General features: G+C 41.0%; 1 protein-coding gene across 1 annotated transcript in view; it reads left to right on the top strand.

Moving 5' to 3' along the window:
* Positions 1-20,000, top strand: part of LOC135105015 (kin of IRRE-like protein 2) — a 67,100-nt gene that overhangs the window by 22,729 nt on the left and 24,371 nt on the right. The window contains exon 6 of the mRNA XM_064012900.1: positions 17,808-17,915. Coding sequence (XP_063868970.1) covers positions 17,808-17,915 — 108 coding nt within the window. The remainder of the gene's footprint in view (positions 1-17,807; positions 17,916-20,000) is intronic.

The raw sequence follows: 20,000 nt of genomic DNA, 5'->3' as shown, positions 1-20,000 counted from the left end.
TCTCCACTTATGCAGATTATATAGCATTGTAATCTTTACATTTCTTCTTGTAGTTTGTTACTGTAATTCTTGATTTTGTTATATGTGTTATTATTGTTATTATCACTGATAGTAGTAGCAGCAGCAGCAGCAGCAGTAGTACTAGTAGTAGTAGTAGTAGTAGTAGTTTTGTTATTATCATTATCATCACCCCTGTTAATATCAAATGAACAATGGGTGTAGTTGTGTTTACGAAAGTTGCGTTTAAAGCCAAAATTATCCACGTAACTTCATTTAACGTGATCCCTTCCAGAAGTTGTGTACAGTCCCTCCTAAACATTTGCGATAAGTATAGTCTTCTTCATACGTGGTGGAGAGGGGACGGCTTAGGTTTATCCTGGACACACACACACACACACACACACACACACACACACACACACACACACACACACACACAGAGAGAGAGAGAGAGAGAGAGAGAGAGAGAGAGAGAGAGAGAGAGAGAGAGAGAGAGAGAGAGAGAGAGAGAGAGAGAGAGAGAGAGAGAGAGAGAGAGAGAGAGAGAGAAAAATTTCAATGACCACAAACAAACAGGACACAGCATAATTCCAATAACTAGCATGGCCCAATAATTTGCTCTTACATTAAACACACTGAACACAACTAAAATATAAGAAACATACAAGACGAACACACACACACACACACACACACACACACACACACACACACACACACACACACACACACACACACAAAAAAAAAAAAAAACGGATTTTCTTCCTCTTCATACATTAGTGTACTGTCTTGTAAATTTTCAGAACCCAACCAGAGCTGTCTGTCGTGTTTTAACTTTTTTCACTAACCATCCAGAACAGACCTTTAACTTTGTAATCCCATATGAACGAGTGGAACAGCGGTACAGCGACATCACCACTCATGCTCCAAGCTGACACTCGTGGCCTTTTCTTAATACCAAACAATTCATCCTGTCAAGTTAAACTTTTCACATCATTTGTTTCTTTCTCACCCTTCTCTTTTCTGTCTGTTGGCACTTTGGTGATACATTTGGACCTATAGAGATGGTGTCATGATGCCTCTGTCAAGTAGAACATAGAAATTTCTTTTTGTGTAAATTTTATCTACAAGTGTTCAGTGTATAGGGGAGATGACTGTCTGCACCATGAAAGCGCGCGTTCCACTCACTTTCTCTGACACATTACCGCTACAAGATTGACTTCACTCTGTTCACTCCTGTGCATATGTTACAGTCAAACTGTGAAATCAGTCATTTCGTGAAATGACTGAACTTCAGTTGTAGGTAAAATGTTAGAGTCAATAATAGCCAGGAACATTAGGGAACATTTAGACAAACATAACTTGATAAATCAGTCACAGCATGGCTTCACGAAGGGGAAGTCTTGCCTGACAAACTTGTTAAGTTTTTACAGTAAGGTGTACGAGGCAGTAGATAATGGTGATAGTTATGATATCTTATATCTGGACTTTAGTAAAGCATTCGACAAGGTGCCCCATCAAAGGCTCCTGAGAAAGGTTAGGGCGCACGGGATAGATGGGAAGGTGTTAGGTTGGATAGGGTCATGGCTTGGTAACAGGCGACAGAGAGTGCTAATAAACGGCTCGAAATCCGAGTGGGGTCATGTCATTAGTGGGGTGCCACAGGGATCAGTATTAGGGCCATTATTATTTCTAATATATATCAATGACTTGGATAGTGAAATTAGTAGCGATGTTAGTAAATTTGCGGATGACACAAAGATAGGTAGATTAATTAGGTCAGAAACGGATGCCATCGCCTTGCAGACAGACTTAGATAGAATGAATGAATGGACGGATAGATGGCAAATGCAATTTAATATCAATAAATGCAAAGTGCTTAGCGTAGGTAGAGGAAACCCACACAATAGGTACACATTAAACACCCAAACTCTGGTAGGTACAGGGTACGAGAAAGATTTAGGAGTTATAGTTAGCTCTGAACTCCGTCTAGGGAAACAATGCATAGAAGCCAGAAACAAGGCAAATAGGGTACTAGGATTCATTTTTAGGAGTGTTAAAAGTAGAAGGCCGGAAGTAATATTAAAGTTATACTTGGCGCTGGTCAGACCTCATCTAGACTACGCTGTGCAGTTCTGGTCCCCACATTACAGGAAAGATATAGGTCTATTAGAATCAGTACAGAGGAGAATGACTAAAAGGATTCAGGGGAAGAGGAGTATTCCTTACGAAGCGAGGTTGAAGCGGTTAAATTTACATTCTCTAGAGAGACGTAGGTTAAGAGGGGACCTGATAGAAGTCTTTAAGTGGTATAAGGGTTATAACAAGGGAGATGTAAGCAAAATTCTTAGGATCAGCAACCAAGGTAGAACAAGAAACAACGGGTTCAAGCTTGAAAAATTTAGGTTTAGGAAGGAGATAGGAAAATATTGGTTCTCAAATAGAGTGGTAGATGAGTGGAACGGCCTCAGTAATCATGTAGTTAGTGCCAGGACACTAGAGAGCTTTAAGAGAAGATTAGACAAGTTTATGGATGGGGATAACAGATGGAAATAGGTAGGAGTGTTTCATACAGGGACTGCCACGTGTAAGCCTGGTCGCTTCTTGCAGCTTCCCTTATTTCTTATGTTCTTATGTTCTTATGTACATGTATTGCCTGTGGAGGCCAGTCAGTTCACGAAATGACTGAAAATTATAGCCATTTCATGAAACGACTGAATTATTGTCATGCTTGTTACACTATATGGCTGTTTTGAATTAGGCAAAATGTGAACTAGTGGTTTGACGATGTGAACTAGCGGTTTGACGTCCATTGACAGCCATGACGTCATTGACAGTGATACACCCACCAACACTAATTAGTCAGTTCAGCTCAGCCACATTGAGAGCACACACTAAATGCTCAGCTCCGAGTCTCTTTGCTGATTCCAGTTGAAGCCAGTTCCTTCACAAGATGTCTGAAAGCATAGAGTTAAAATTTCGTGAAGAATTATATTCTAGGTATGAGAAGTGTCGCAAATATCTCATTCCGAAAGAAGAATATTTCCAAATTATTGAGGACATTCGTACAACTAGTGAAAGGAAGAACACTAAGAGTCGCCATCAATACTACCTTCTGAGTAAATATAAAGTGCTACAGTGTGGTGATGTTGAGAAACTTATTAAGAAACGACAAACCCCAGATGAAACACTGGTGTACTATGTCTCCATTGAAGACACTTATGACATTGTTAAGAGGGCCCATGTTGCAACTGGGCACGGTGGTCGAGATAGAATGACTAAAGAACCCCAAGTGAAATACGCCAATATTCAGCGGGATACAGTTGAACTATTCAAATCGTTGTGTCAGGAATGCCAGAAAAAGAGAAAGCGACCAATGACAAAGGGAGTTGTGGTTAAACCTATTCTGAGTAGTGAATTTTCATCACGTGGGCAGGTAGATCTTATTGACATGCAGTCTATGTCGTGTAGAACTTACAAATGGATTATGGTTTACCAAGACCACTTAACAAAGTTTTGCGTTCTGCGTCCACTCAAATCAAAGCGTGCAGCTGAAGTAGCATTCCAACTAGCTGATATTTTTCTTCTCTTGGGGGCTCCTGTAATTCTTCAATCAGACAATGGTTCTGAGTTTACTGCTCAGATCATTACTGAACTGTGTTCCATGTGGCCTGAATTATCCATCGTTCATGGTAAGCCAAGACACCCACAGAGTCAATGCTCTGTGGAGAGAGCAAATGATGACATAAAGGACATGCTTGTTGCTTGGATGGCTGACAATAACTCAACGGACTGGGCAACGGGCATGAAATTTGTTCAATTCTCCAAGAATTCTGCCTATCACGCAGGGATCAAGAGAAATCCATATGCTGCAATGTTTGGTGTGAATGCCAGAGTCGGACTGACATCAACATCACTTCCACAAGAAATCATCAGTTCCCTGCAGTCTGAACAAGACCTTGTAACCTTGCTTCAAGAAAGAGAAACTGATACCAACAATCCTGAAACAGAAAGTACAGACCAAGAACCAGTCGCAGCCGAAATTAACGAGGATGAGCAAGAAATTGATGTCAACTCCCAACGTATAGCTGCCAGTGAACCAGAACAAGTACATGGACAAGAACAAGAAGAAGAACATGAACCTGTATCCCCTCATCACCCTGATCTTGATCAACTGCAACACAGCATCAACTCCCAACGTATAGCTGCCAGCGAATCCCAGAAACAACAAGCGGAGCGTATGGTGAAGAGAAGTCGAATAGAGTTAAAAGCAGGTGAGATAGGAGACAACGTTGCTCTTCCCATTCCACTGATCGAGGTCGTGGAGACCCAAGGAACATCTTAGGAGTTATAGTGAGTAGGAGTATAAACGATCAGTACAAAGTAGCTACCAAAAGTGGTGTTCTAAAAGGAAGCTATTCAAGGAATCAATTTGACATTTGTCCTGAAAGATTGCTGAGAAAGGGTGACATTAACAGTGATACAGAAATTTCTCTCCGAGAAGCCGTTATCAAAGAATCTGTCAATGGAGGACAAGGTTTTGTTAAGTGTTCTTGTAATGGTCACAAAAAATGCCAATCAAACCGATGTAAATGTTTCAAATCTAAACAGCTTTGCAATAGTAGATGTCATAACAGCCTTAATTGTACAAACAAGTAGCATGAATGAGTAATTGTGTTGTCATATGTAATTCTATTGCTTAAGTGATTTATTTTTGAACTACAGTTGTACTTTTGTAATTTGTGATTTTTTTATGAACTTTAACATGCTTTTAAAATATACTGTATTTTAACATGCTTTTAAACTATACTGTATTTGAATAAAAACAAATTATGTAGATAATCCTGAATTTCTACAAAATTTCTTTAGTCATTTCGTGAAATAGCTGGGCAAAAAATTTAGTCATTTCATGAAATGGCTATAATTTTCAGTCATTTCCTGAACTGACTGGCCTCCACAGGCAATACATGTAATGACTAAGAATTTCAGTCATTTCACGAAATGACTGATTTCACAGTTTGACTGTAACATATACACTTCCAAAGATGAAGCGGTTCGAAGAGACTCCTGCAACCTTCCGCCTCCTCAGACTTGCACCCTTTATATTTCTTCAGGGAATCTCGTTATATTTATTTTTCAACCCTCCTCGAAATTCCTTCATAAATACGAAAAGTCGAAATCTAAACAACCAACATACATTGTAAAAGTTTTCGATAGCGTTTGGAATAATCTTTTAGTTTCTAAACTACACTTATACCCCTGTACAATTACTTCAAGTTTGTTTTCTTGCTAAACTATAAATGCGCAGTAGATGATGGAGGCTCTTCTCCAAACCCTGTAAATGGCGAGATTCCATAGGACTTGTTCTATCAGCAACACTATTTCTATTTTTCCTAAATGATTTCCGAGTACCAACTCCGGCTTTCAGAAAATATCAAACAGACTCGATGTTTCACTCATTCTTGTGATGGAGACTACATTTCTGAAAGTCTCTTGACAGATCACACTAGAAAACGATATGTATTACACACACACACACACACACACACACACACACACACACACACACACACACACACACACACACACACATATATATATATATATATATATATATATATATATATATATATATATATATATATATATATATATATATATATATATATATATATATATATATATATATATATATATATATATATATATATATATATATATATATATATATATATATGAGGTGAACAGGGACACACCAGAGTTTCTTCTTCATTTATTGCAATGTTTCACTTTACGCAGAAGGCATCATCAGGATAAAAGAATAAAAAATAAAACATTGAGTATATCGTAAAAAAAAAAAAAAAAAAAAAAAAAAAAAAAAAAAAAAAAATATATATATATATATATATATATATATATATATATATATATATATATATATATATATATATATATATATATATATATATATAAAGCACTAAGATATTCCATAGAAGGCACGCCAATGTGAGACACAAACCAACAAGTGGAGAGATAAACACTTGTGAAGTAAAACGAAAAAAAAAAAACAATACAGGTAAGTAAATAACTAAAAAGAGATGAAACACAAACAGCAGTGATATTTGGTAACAAATTATAACCTATAGGCGAACACTGGTTTTTTAGCCTGATAATGCCTTCTGGGTATGGTGAAACGGTGTAATAAATGAAAAAGAGAAACTCTGGTGTGTCCCTGTTCACCTCATCTATAACTAAAAATTTCTCTCTCTCTCTCTCTCTCTCTCTCTCTCTCTCTCTCTCTCTCTCTCTCTCTCTCTCTCTCTCTCTCTCTCTCTCTCTATATATATATATATATATATATATATATATATATATATATATATATATATATATATATATATATATATATATATATATATATATATATACAATGCCAAGAAAATATGTCCATTCTTTTCCATATAGGCAGAGACGCATTCCTGGAATCCCTGTCCATCAAACTTTCAAACAAAAAAGTTGAAAAGTTCTTTTTTTCAGTGTGCAGAGAGTATTTGAAAATAAAATGTGCGGCAGCAACTTTTTTTCTTGTTCTAAAGAGAATGGGAGCATAAAGCCAACTCAAAACACGAAGCAATTAGCGGAGGTTCCAATTGGCGCCAGAAGAGACGGGCATCAGGCGGGCGGGGATTGGTGACGGTCTGAGCGGTGGTCAGGCTAAGTTCAAGGTTCAAGACAACCGTTTAAATTTTTTTAAGACATGGGATACCCTGCGCTAGTCTGGAATGAAGCTTCACTTTTAAAATTTGCGGATTCGATGTCCAGGACTGACTGGTTCAGCTTTACCCCACTCCCTCCCTCCATCCCCCTCTCTCTCTCTCTCTCTCTCTCTCTCTCTCTCTCTCTGGCCCACCACTTCCTGTGCTACCCTTTCTATATTGCTTGGTTCATGCTCGAGATAATGAATGTTACACAGCGTCCTTAATAGAGCAATAACCCTTAGTAAATACTGCACGAAAAATGCGAAAACTCAAACTTTGATAAATAAAAAAATATTAACGAGAGAGAGAGAGAGAGAGAGAGAGAGAGAGAGAGAGAGAGAGAGAGAGAGAGAGAGAGAGAGAGAGAGAGACATAAGGGTGAAGAAAACTAATTCAGACCAGGAAGAAATCTCTCTCTCTCTCTCTCTCTCTCTCTCTCTCTCTCTCTCTCTCTCTCTCTCTCTCTCTCTCTCTCTCTCTCTCTCTCTCTCTCTCTCAGAACTTACTGTGATAAGGCAGAGATCAAATACAGCATAACAGAATCAACAAAAATAATTACTATTACGACTCATCCTTCCCATCCTTCTTTACTACTACTACTACTACTACTACTACTACTAACACCACATCTTACAGATAGAAAAGCGAAAAATAGTACTATCTATACATTTCCTTTTATTTTCGTCTATCGCGGCTGCAGCAATACTTAGAACTAGTAGAAATAAAAATGTTTAGTCTCTCTCTCTCTCTCTCTCTCTCTCTCTCTCTCTCTCTCTCTCTCTCTCTCTCTCTCTCTCTCTCTCATTTTTCCTGAGGTGGTGTTGGTGCGTGAAGAGAGAGAGAGAGAGAGAGAGAGAGAGAGAGAGAGAGAGAGAGAGAGAGAGAGAGAGAGAGAGAGAGAGAGAGAGAGAGAGAGAGAGAGAGAGAGAGAGAGAGAGAGAGAGAGAGAGATTGGTGGGAGGGAGGGAAGGAGGGACCTGTGTTTAGGAGGATAAAGTGAGGCGGAGGTGGAAGGGGCAGGGGAAGCGGCGGGATGCAAGCGGGACGGCGTCATAAATGTAAACAAAGTCGCGTTGCATTGTGGGAGTGACGGCGGGAAGCGAGCAAAGTCAGGCTGTATCTCGGCGTGGCGGCTCACACGACCAAAGTTTGTTGACATTCGTGACGTCACAAGGGTCCTGCGTCCCATCGAGGAAATTAGACTGTGTGTGTGTGTGTGTGTGTGTGTGTGTGTGTGTGTGTGTGTGTGTGTGTGTGTGTGTGTGTGTGTGTGTAGGATTGTTTGAGTGTAGTTGCATGTGTCTATATTCGTGTGTGTGTGTGTGTGTGTGTGTGTGTGTGTGTGTGTGTGTGTGTGTGTGTGTGTGTGTGTGTGTGTGTGTGTGTGTGTGTGTGTGTGTGTGTGTGTGAATGAGTGTGTTTGTAGGACTGTTTGTGTGTTGGTGCATGTGTTTATGTTCGTGTGTGTGTGTGTGTGTGTGTGTGTGTGTGTGTGTGTGTGTGTGTGTGTGTGTGTGTGTGTGTTTGTGTGTGTGTGTGTAGGACTATTTGCGTGTAGGTGCAAGTGTCTATGTTCGTGCGTGTGTGTGGTTGGGGGGGATTGATCTTTATGATGATTAATCCGGTGTTAAAGTAGAAATTTCTACAATATAAGGCTCTTAATCATATGGATAGTGATTATGTGTAAAGTGAATCATGCATTGCTTTTTATATTATGTAATGTCTCCGTAATTAATGAACCAACCAACTGTGTGTGTGTGTGTGTGTGTGTGTGTGTGTGTGTGTGTCTGTGTGTGTTTGTGTGTGTGGCTGCCCCCATGTTCTGTCCCCTATCAATTTATCACAGCTTATCTCCTTCCCTTATCTCATTAACCATTCAATTAGCTTCTCCATCCCCGGGCTAATCACTCTGGAGGGCGGCGTCCGCGGCTCTGTTTGTCTCTGTCTGTATTCATGTTCTCGATTGTCTATCCCTTGCTCTATCTCATTCTCTCTTTTTCAATTTTTGCTTCGCTTCTAGCTTAATTCATGCACGTCTTTCTGTTCGTTTTACGTTTGTTTTTAAGCTTTTATCAATAATTTATTTATCAAACACCAATATCGCTGATTACATTCGATACTCACTCCTAATTTTTGTTTATCCTTCCTCTACATGATGTATATTCCGTTTATCATTATCTTTTATTATCTAGTTTATCATGGAGGTGTCTATATTTTTTTATTAAATTTTAATACTCTGTCCCTCTATCCACTTCTATATCTTTTTACTTATATATATATATATATATATATATATATATATATATATATATATATATATATATATATATATATATATATATATATATATATATATATATATATATATATATATATATATATATATATATATATATATATATATGTGTGTGTGTGTGTGTGTGTGTGTGTGTGTGTGTGTGTGTTTATCAATCTATCTATTTATCGGTGCATGTACCTATCTATCAGTCTATCTATCCACCTATCTATTTATCAATCTGTCTATATTTGTCTATCTACCAATCTATTTACCTACTTGTCTATCTATCCAACTGTCTATCCCATTGTCTGCTTCTCCCAGTCTCTCCCAACATCCCATCCTTTGTTTTATGTTTTCCCTTTCTCTTTCCTCGTCTATTACCTCTTCATTTCTGCTAATCTTTGTTCTCTACACTTTTGTTTTGTTTTTATTTATTGCTGTGTTCGTCCCATTGTCATTTGCTTCCCCTCTATTTCCATTTCCTTTAGAGTTATTTTACGAGGCGCATTTCTCGCTCCCGGAATAAATAGTTTCATATTCTTTAATCTGATTACCTTCTTTCCGTTTATTTGTTTATTTTGCCGAAGAAGGGTGAGCGGTCCTTCCTCCCCTGAGAGTTAATAATGGACTCGCCCGTATCTATCATCCTGTGTGACTTCTTACTGATCAGATTACTAAAAACTATTCTCTCTCTCTCTCTCTCTCTCTCTCTCTCTCTCTCTCTCTCTCTCTCTCTCTCTCTCTCTCTCTCTCTCGTATCATAATAAACTCTTCCACCTCCCTCATTGTATCAAAATGGCCTCGTCCACCACCTTCCCTCCCCCTTAAAAACTTAATGGACTCTTCCAGGAAGGTTCCCTCACCCCTAGTGTATTAGAATGGACCCTTCCTTTATCACAACTACGCGCGCCCTCCCCCACGCAAGACAATGGACTCTTCCACCCCCTTCCCTTTGTGTCATAATGGTCGCTTCCACCCCTTCACTCTGCATCATGATAAACTCAACCCCTCAGTCTTTACTCCCCCCTTGTAAAATAATGGCCTCTTCCAACACTGTTCCCCTTCCCCCTCCTACAGGACTCCCCCACTGCATCATAATGAACTCTTCTTCCTCCTAACCCACTTACCAGAACGATAAAAAAAAAAAAAAAAATGAGAGTAAAAAACGACTACGAAAAGAAAAAAAGAAAAAAATACATAACAGCACTAACTTTTCAACCTCGCCAAGTTCGCCGCGACACCTTATATACCTGGCCGCAACTTAGCGTTTTCCGCTCGACACTGCGGCAACTCGCTAACTCGGGGATCCAGCGGAAGTTAGCGGAAAATTGCTAATTCTAGCGAGTTTGCTCTTACAGCCTGGGCGGTGAGGCGGGCGGAAAAGGATTAGTTTACCGTGATTGGCGCCAAATTGATTAGCCCGAGACGAAGGAGGGAGGGTGGGAGAGGGGAAGGGAAGGATGGGTGAAGAGAAAGAAAGAGAGAGACAAATGAGGTTGAACAGGAAGAGGAGGAGTCGAGAGAGAGAGAGAGAGAGAGAGAGAGAGAGAGAGAGAGAGAGAGAGAGAGAGAGAGAGAGAGAGAGAGAGAGAGAGAGAGAGAGAGAGAGAGAATTACGAAATTGACCACTTCCGGCAGCAAGTCTGTTCCTCCACCAGAGCACACTTTGAACAAAGAATGCCACTCACCACCCAACACATGCCAGCGTCAGGCGGGCAATGCTTCACGCAACACACTGACCAACACTCCTGCATTATGGTGATTAAGGAGTTACATTTTCAGCTCAGCGCATTCCTTCTACGTACGTCACCAAAAGAATATGTTTCGTGCAGACTTGTTATGATGTAGTCTTTTCGGTGAAAATATATGAAATGTGGCAATAGATGAATGAAATAAATTAAATAAAAAAAAAATGAGAAAGCAACATTAGTAATAGTAAATTTTTTACTGTTTTTTGTAACATTACTCTTGAACTTTTCCTTTCTTAATAAACTTGAATGCACTGAATGTTTTCAATGAAGGTTAAAAATCTCCTAAATGTATGTGCGTTACGTTCCTCCATGTATGCACTAAGTATTCTTGTATAAACAAACACATTATGTATCAAAGAGTCTGCTTGCCTATATATATTTCTCTCTCTCTCTCTCTTTCTCTCTCTCTCTCTCTCTCTCTCTCTCTCTCTCTCTCTCTCTCTCTCTCTCTCTCTCTCTCTGATTGCATCACACACACAGCTATTATTTGTTCATTTATTTATATGGTGATGCATTAGCTTAATTAATTTATCGTCCTTAGTTCATTTAGAAATTGGGACCCAGATTGCTCTCTCTCTCTCTCTCTCTCTCTCTCTCTCTCTCTCTCTCTCTCTCTCTCTCTCTCTCTCTCTCTCTCTCTCTCTCTCTCCTCATTCTGTTTCGTTTTTTTTTCCCTCACCAATACTCACTGACCCAGTACTCCCATCAATATCTTCACATTTTCTTCCTCCTTCTCTTTCTTCTATCAATCTTTCACACTTCCCTCCCTCTCACCCGGCATCCCCTTCCCCATAACGCCCCCTTCACCACCCTCCTGTCACCCCGAAACCGTGTCAACTTTACATTTCCTGAACCTTTTCCACCATAACCTTCTCCTCCCCTTCCACTTGCCTCTCCCTTTTTCCCTTCACCCGTGCTCGTTTTGCCCTTACACCTTTCCCATTTCTAGGAACTCCTCCCTACGGCCTCCTCTCCTCTTCCCTCACTTCCCCTCACTGCCAGGCACCGTCACCTGTATTTTCTTAGCGTCGCCACAACACACCTGGGACTATTCACCTGCCCAATTGAGAGCTGGGAATATCTCTCTCTCTCTCTCTCTCTCTCTCTCTCTCTCTCTCTCTCTCTCTCTCTCTCTCTCTCTCTCTCTGGATGGTGGAAAAAATAGAGGGAGGAGTAGTGGGTAGAAAAGAAAGGAAGGACAGAAGGAAGGAAAGGAGGGCGGGAGTTTATTTTTTCATGTAAACTGGCAGGATTTATGCGACGAGGCTCACATTTTGGGCCTCCCCGTTTAGCCTTCCTTGATATTCCATTGTCTTCTTTCCCACGGTAATGGTGAAAGCAGGGACGGAGGGAGGAGGCAGGGAGTGGAGGTTGGGAGAAAGGAAGGACGAAAGGAATGGAAAAATAAGGAATGAACGAAAATACGGTGTTGGTGGATATTTTTGTGATTTGTTATTAATAGTCTGATTTGTAGTTTTGAAGATAAAGGAATAGTTTAAGATTTAACTAAATAAAGGAAGGAAACGTCGATATGCAATCGTCCTCACTACTACTACTGTTACTACTACTACTACTACTAGTACTACTACTACTACTACTACTACTACTACTACTACTACTATTACCTCTGTAACACACACACACACATACACACACACACACACATGATTTTTTTTTCTCTTTCCGCCTCGTTTCCTGAAACATTCTTTTCTTCAAGAATAGAATCACTTTGTCAGATCACCATTAACATTACCCCCTTCCCAAATTCCTACATTCCTTATACCCCCTTTCCGTTCTCATTTCTCCTCCTTCACTCCTCCTCCTCCTCCTCCTCCTCCTCCTCCTCCTCCTATAATTTCCATCCAAACCACCAACCACGTGTCTGTGTGACCGTCGGAGTTCATATTCTTTTCTTTAGCTTTTTTCTTTCCTTCCTTCCTTTTCTTATTTTCGTCTCAAGAAACACGTACAATTTTGATATTTTGTGCAGAATGTAACTCTCTCTCTCTCTCTCTCTCTCTCTCTCTCTCTCTCTCTCTCTCTCTCTCTCTCTCTCTCTCTCTCTCTCTCTCACACACACACACACACACACACACACACACTGAAAGCTGGCCCTAATTGCGGTGTGTAAGGAGTTTCTTCGCCCCCACTACCAGGGTCGATCAAGGCTTCTCAGGGCTTCGTAGGGAATCAGATACGAATATCAAGTCGTGCAAGTGCCCCCTCAGTGTGTGCCGTGATCCGCTTTGCTGGAGGGTTTAGCCTGAGAGAGAGAGAGAGAGAGAGAGAGAGAGAGAGAGAGAGAGAGAGAGAGAGAGAGAGAGAGAGAGAGAGAGAGAGAGAGAGAGAGAGAGAGAGAGAGAGAGAGAGAGAGAGAGAGAGACGTCTTGAGTAAAAAACTAATTTCCAGAGCTAAAAGCCATTGTGTGTGTGTGTGTGTGTGTGTGTGTGTGTGTGTGTGTGTGTGTGTGTGTGTGTGTGTGTTGTGTGTGTGTATGTGTTAAGTTTTCACCCACTTTTTTTTTTTTTCGGTACCAACGCAACGCTTCCCCAACGTACATAACTCCCGTACTGTATATACTGTATACGGACTCGCACCGTAATCGTCTCTCTTGAAATGATGCATAATACATGCGAGACTCAGTACAGCACAACAATAATAATGAAGGTTTACCGGTTCAACTTCATATCCAAATAACAGAAGCATTTCTATACACAGCCTAGATTTCAACCATACCTCACTGAACACCAACACATCAACACCAATATATCAAAACCAACACATAACAAGTACAACAACCAGCAACAACCAGAACCCTCCATATCCTCGCTCCCTTCACCACCACTCCCCGTTCCCATAACAACACCATCACCAGCACTGAATGGAAATAACTCTCACCACGACTCGACTGCCGAGGATCAAATGACCAGCAGATAGAGAAAGGAAACGAGACACCAGCCATCACCCTCCCTCGCCTTCCTTCCATCAACCTTACTCGTTCTGACTCGCTTGAGAAATCCCAGCTCTTTTCCAATTTATCACGTTGCCCATGGAATAAAGAGCGAATAGTATCAGTTTTCTTGCGCCACATGTTAATAATATACGTATACAACTAGAAAAAAAAATAGAGAGAGAGCACAACTCGAGAGATAACGGAATGACTACGCTATTATTAGTAAAACAGGAACAACATTACATATATCAACTTCCTCATGGCACTGATCAGTAAACAACATCTATTAAAAAAAAGAAGATGTGTAGAGCATTGTGCTAGAAAGATGAACAGGGTAAACTGGTGCTTACCTTACGCTGGTGTGGAGTCACTGCTAGCAGGATCATAAGCTCTCCTCTCTTCGGAATCACTCACTACTGTGCCATCACACGATAGTACTATCACATGGTCACTATGCACAAGAAAACTAACGAAGCAGGAACCGAGGCGATGAGGGAACCGTACCTTTATAAACGTGAGTCGTACACCAATGAAGGTTAGTTACACTGTTGGTTTGGTGATTTGTAGATAAAATGTCTCTTTTCACTGCATTAGTGCAAGACGTTTTTTTTTTTTTTCTGGTGGCGATAGAGTCACTTCTTTGTCTAGTTTGATAGGGAACGGTTGTGCTTCCTGTAGTCCAGGTCTTTTATGGGCGACAGCAGAAGGATATGACTGCAGTCTGTAATAAAAGGAAAAAATACATGTGAATTCTTGGAGGACTGTAAATGAGGAGCCGTGCAATTAGACCACTTCTGAGGGTACGAATAGTAAAACAGTTCCTCAGCCTCAAATACTGACAGAAGACTGACGGATGACACGAAGCCTGTAATGAGAGAGATATGGAAAAATACTAAAGAAAAAGTTATTAGACAGACGTTATTACAGAGAGGAACGAAGAAGACTGGAAGCGAATTCAAAATGATGGCGATGAAATACTGTGGCGTGTGACTTCATGGAAATAACAGCAGAAGGCGGCTCACAATTAGACGCCAGGTAAATGCACAAAGGCTGAAATTCATGGAGGTTGTAAAAGTAATGAAACCCAGAGGAATAATTTTGAGCATAACGTTGATTCATAATATATAAAGCCCAGAGAGAGAGAGAGAGAGAGAGAGAGAGAGAGAGAGAGAGAGAGAGAGAGAGAGAGAGAGAGAGAGAGAGAGAGAGAGAGAGAGGAGGGGGGAGAGACAGAGTGCCTGTAACTCTGCGCCTCCTCCACATAATCATTAGATCACAAAACAACGTTAACTACCGCTCGTCACTAGTCCAAACTAATAGACGATGATAATTACTCCACACAGCCAAGTGACACTGACACACACACACACACACACACACACACACACACACACACACACACACACAGCAATGAACATCACGTTCAGCCTTCAGAGTAATGCACACGACGTTTCAGAGATGGTCTTTATTTATTGTTTCTGTCATGAACAGCCAATTCGTGTTTAAATCTCTCTCTCTCTCTCTCTCTCTCTCTCTCTCTCTCTCTCTCTCTCTCTCTCTCTCTCTCTCTCTCTCTCTCTCTCTCTCTCTCTCTCTTCTTCTTCTTCTTCTTCTTCTTCTTCTTCTTCTTCTTCTTCTTCTTCCGCTTCCTATCCCGACTTCCTGACATTTGTTTAGATTTTTTTTCTTCAAGTAATGCGAAGTTATTCATGATTTTAATGACTACTGTTGCTGGTACTGCTTCTGACTTGCCAGCTTTTCCCTATGCTATGAATAATATTACTCTTGTCATCGCTGCCACGAGTACCAATATAAAACAGCAGTAACAACAACAACAACAACAACAACAACAACCACTACTACTACTACTACTATGCTATTACTACAGCCATACCAAGATTCTCTTCTGAGGCAGTTATATACTGAGAATAATTTCACATTTGTTTTTCAAATTAGTTTTACGTGCATATGAAAGCCTCGTTTCCGCTTCCGCGTACTGAGGCAACATTAGTGTACATATTTTGCCTTGTATTATATTGCCGGATAATATGCTGAGATGAAAAAAAAAATTAAAAATAAAAAAAAAATAAAGCTTCCAGTTCCTTTTATTACAATTTATTCAAGTGCAAATATAAACCTACTTTCCTTGTAAGATGCAATTACAATCAGGAAAAATAAAAAATAAAATAGTATTAGAGTTAAAAAGAAAGAAGCATGCGTGGTGACCGTTTTAGCATTCAGTGGGCGTTAGTGTTTTTGCCGCCGCAGCGTGAAGCTAAGTGGGCAAAAAAGTGAAAGTTATTATCAAATAGATTCAGTAAGTCTCCTTCCTCCTCCCACACCATGAAAAACTGCCACAGTGACACTCAGAGAGAGAGAGAGAGAGAGAGAGAGAGAGAGAGAGAGAGAGAGAGAGAGAGAGAGAGAGAGAGAGAGAAACCACACAACCACCACTACAACTACTACCACCAAAATCCATCCCTCCAATGTTCCGTATTCAAATGCTCTCGCGTTTTTCGTACTCTCGATCTTCGCCGCCACCATTACACGGGGGCGGTGGTGCGTGGGACGGCGGCGGTGAGCTATGCTGGTGGCGGCGAAGCGGACTGCGAGCTACCACCGCCGGGCCGCTGCTCTAAATGCCCTTTTCAGCTTCTAATTAGCGGACCGCCTCGTCCTTTCCTTCACACAGGCTATCTCGTGCTATCCTCGCCGCCACCATCGCGCTCCGCCATCTACCTCTTGCAGGGAAACGTTCTCCTCTGCTGTTTTCATGTATATGTTTTGCAGATGCGGCGGCGACAGCGGCGGCGGCGGCAGTGTTGGTGGTGGTAGTTTGTTTTTCAGTCCTTCTGTTGTTGTACGCATTGTTGCTTTAGTGGTGTGTTGTTGCTGTTGTTGTTGTGGTGGTAGTGGTTGGTGATAATGATCTAGTGTTGGTGATAAAGATTAAGTGATGAGGTGACAATGGCCGCGCAATGAAACTGTGGCTTTACAATTTTATTGTTAATTTTGTTGCGTTGTACAAGTTTTTTTCTTTTTTTACCTGTGTGTGTGTGTGTGTGTGTGTGTGTGTGTGTGTGTGTGTGTGTGTGTGTGTGTGTGTGTGTGTGTGTGTGTGTGTGTGTGTGTGTGTGTGTGTGTGTGTGTGTGTGTGTGTGTGTGTGTGTGTGTGTGTGTGTGTGTGTGTGTGTGTCCGAACCTTGAACACAACCTTTTTTTTTCTGTAGTAACTGGTAGGTGAAGTCTAGCATCTATAATAAAAGTGTCCCGACCTAGGTCAAGCTAAAGGTTGAGGAGGAAGAACGTGTTGAAGTGGTGTTTTTTCACCTGGTGATGAGCGAAGGCGTGAGGCAGTGAGGAGTTGTGGCTTTTGTTTCATATAAAACGATAGTGAGAGAGGGCGAAGAGTGCTGTCACCGATTGCCTTACTGGGACATAAACATTTTTTTTTTCAAATTTCTTTCTCCACCATTAATGCACTATTGTTTATAATGCCTATATTCAGTGTACGTTTTCTTTTTCTGTCTTTCTTTTTGAAATGCATGTTTTGTGCGCTGGTGAGAATTTGATGTCTGTGCGTCTCAAAGTCAAGGTCTAAATAATTTCGCCAGTGCTTCTGAATCATTAGTTCAGAAGACATAAATCATTTAATTTATCTCATTGTTACAACCGAAAAACAATCACAACTAATGGAAAACAATCAGAGCTAACAATCATTTATATATATATATAAATATTTTTTTTTTCAGCCATACATCACAAGCTCATATATTTCAAAGCATAAAGACTTTCACAAATACACAATTTCCTTACCATTATTTCACACCTCCATCACATTCAAGCCTTTACCCAAACACATATACGTCATTTTTTATACTCCAGTGTTTCCTCAAAGCCAACAATAATATATCCTCACGGTCTCCTGGCATAACATTGTCGACCCAAGTGAGTAAGCACATGTCCTAATCCCCTTACAGCCTGTCTTCGTGTGTTCCCACCCTATCTTATCTGCCACCGCCCGTATAGTGTGTCCTTGTGTTATCCCTGCGTTCTGTTCCCCCAGAGACGGTTCCTGTAGTGCTGCTGGTGAGCGGCGTGGTGGCAGTGGTGTTGGTGGCAGTAGTGGTCGCGTCTCTGATCCTGTGTAACAAGAGGCACTCCAACATCAAAGGTGAGAACCGAGGAGGAGGAGGAGGAGGAGGAGGAGGAGGAGGAGAACGAAAGCAGAGTACGGTAGGGAAAAAGAGATGAGAAGTAGCAGAGAAGCAGAAGGAAAATGAGGAAGAAAAGAATGAGAAAAAGGTAGGTAGAGGAGGCAGGAAGGAGGAGGATGAGGAGGGAGGGAGCGTGATGGAGAAAAATAGATGTAGATGAAAAGGAGGAGGAGGAGGAGGAGGAGGAGGATGTAGTAGGTGGAAAGAACGAGTCACAAGAGAAGAATACTGAAATTGGAGGAGGAGGAAGAGGACGAGGAAGAAGTAAACGACGATGAAGGGGAGGAGGAGGAGGAAAAGGATGAGGACGACAAGGAAGCGGCCTATATTGGAAAATGGAGTTATATAGGGAGAAGAAAATAAGGCTGACCTTGGTAACCTGTAAAATGGTCGCTTCTCGCCGTAAATATGCACGTAACGGGAAGCAAGAGGAGGAAGAAGCAGCAAAATGGAAGGGCGAATGTTAGGGAGGAGGAACAAATATTAGGTAATGGCGTGCTATTTATATATCTGAGGAAGCGCATCCACGGCAACGCCCACACACACACACACACACACACACACACAAACACTGCTTAGCGGCTCAGCATTAATTTCATTTTAACAGCCCGACAAAGAGATGAAGGGACGAACGTGCTAGTCAATTGTAACACTCATCTCCCATAGTGATCTCTCTCTCTCTCTCTCTCTCTCTCTCTCTCTCTCTCTCTCTCTCTCTCTCTCTCTCTCTCTCTCTCTCTCTCTCTCTCTCTCTCTCTCTCTCTCTCCATTGCTTCAACTATTCCTTGCTATTTCCCTCGCCATCTTCCTTCCTCCTTTTCTGCCTCTCCCCCCTCCCCACACACACACACATACACACACTCCTCTCCCTGCTACCACTTCTCCTATGCTTCCTCCATTTCCTCCCTCCTCTCCCTCCGTGTTCCATCCTAACCTGAGCTTTCCTCCTCCCTCCATCTCCCCCACTTCCCAAATCACTAATTCAGAAGGAGGAGGAGAAGGAGGAGAGCAACAACGAAGAGGAAGAAGAGGAAGGAGATGCGGAGGTACTGGAGAGGAAAGAGAATGGAGGGGAGAAAAGTACATTAGCTTATAGGATTATTATTATCATTGTTAGTGTCATCGTATCATCATCAACAACATTACCGCAGGGGGCTTGAAATATATATTGTGTATCCAGCACGCTTTTAAAACAGGCGAGCAAAATAGGAAAGTACTACGACTGGGAACTCCTCCCCTAAGAACTATTATTATTATTATTATTATTATTATTATTATTATTATTATTATTATTATTATTATCATTATTATCATTATTATTCACACGAGTATTACTTTGGTATTAAATTTTACATGGCACTTTGCATATGCTGGACAAGGGGAGGTACTTTAAAAATTTGCTGTTATTATTACCGTCATTATCATCATCACCGTAATTATCCTCATCATTATTGTTATTACTGCCACCGTCCATTGTTCCACCGCTCGTCACTGCAACAGATGAGAGGTTACAGTAAATGGCCTTCACTTTTTACCAGCAAATAAAAAACTTTCCAAGTATAAACACAACACGACGCATTACGATACGGAGTTTTGTGCGGCGCTGAGAGCAACGGAGGAAAAAAGAATGGTTATTTTATTTCAGGAAGCACGACATTAATGTTGCAACACAGTATTAATCGTATATTTTTTGGCGAGAGAGAGAGAGAGAGAGAGAGAGAGAGAGAGAGAGAGAGAGAGAGAGAGAGAGAGAGAGAGAGAGAGAGAGAGAGAGAGAGAATCCTATAAGCATTTGAGGGCAGATTTCCTCCCTCCCTCCTTCCCTTCCTTCTTTCCCTCCAGCTCCATCCTTTCACTTCACATCAACAAGGAAATAATAATAAATTCTTCCCTTGGTCGTCTTTTTTTCGTAACTGCGCCTCCTCCTCCTCATCCTCCACCTTCTCCTACTCTCCTGAATATTTAGCTACTTTACCTTTATTCCTGTTCTTCGTCTTCCTCTTAATCCTCTTTTTTTGCCACTTACCACGCCGTCTCGACGA

The sequence above is a fragment of the Scylla paramamosain genome, chromosome 11 (assembly GCF_035594125.1).
Source record: "Scylla paramamosain isolate STU-SP2022 chromosome 11, ASM3559412v1, whole genome shotgun sequence".
Lineage (NCBI taxonomy): Eukaryota > Metazoa > Arthropoda > Malacostraca > Decapoda > Portunidae > Scylla > Scylla paramamosain.
This window is presented reverse-complemented; position numbering and strand designations above follow the sequence as displayed.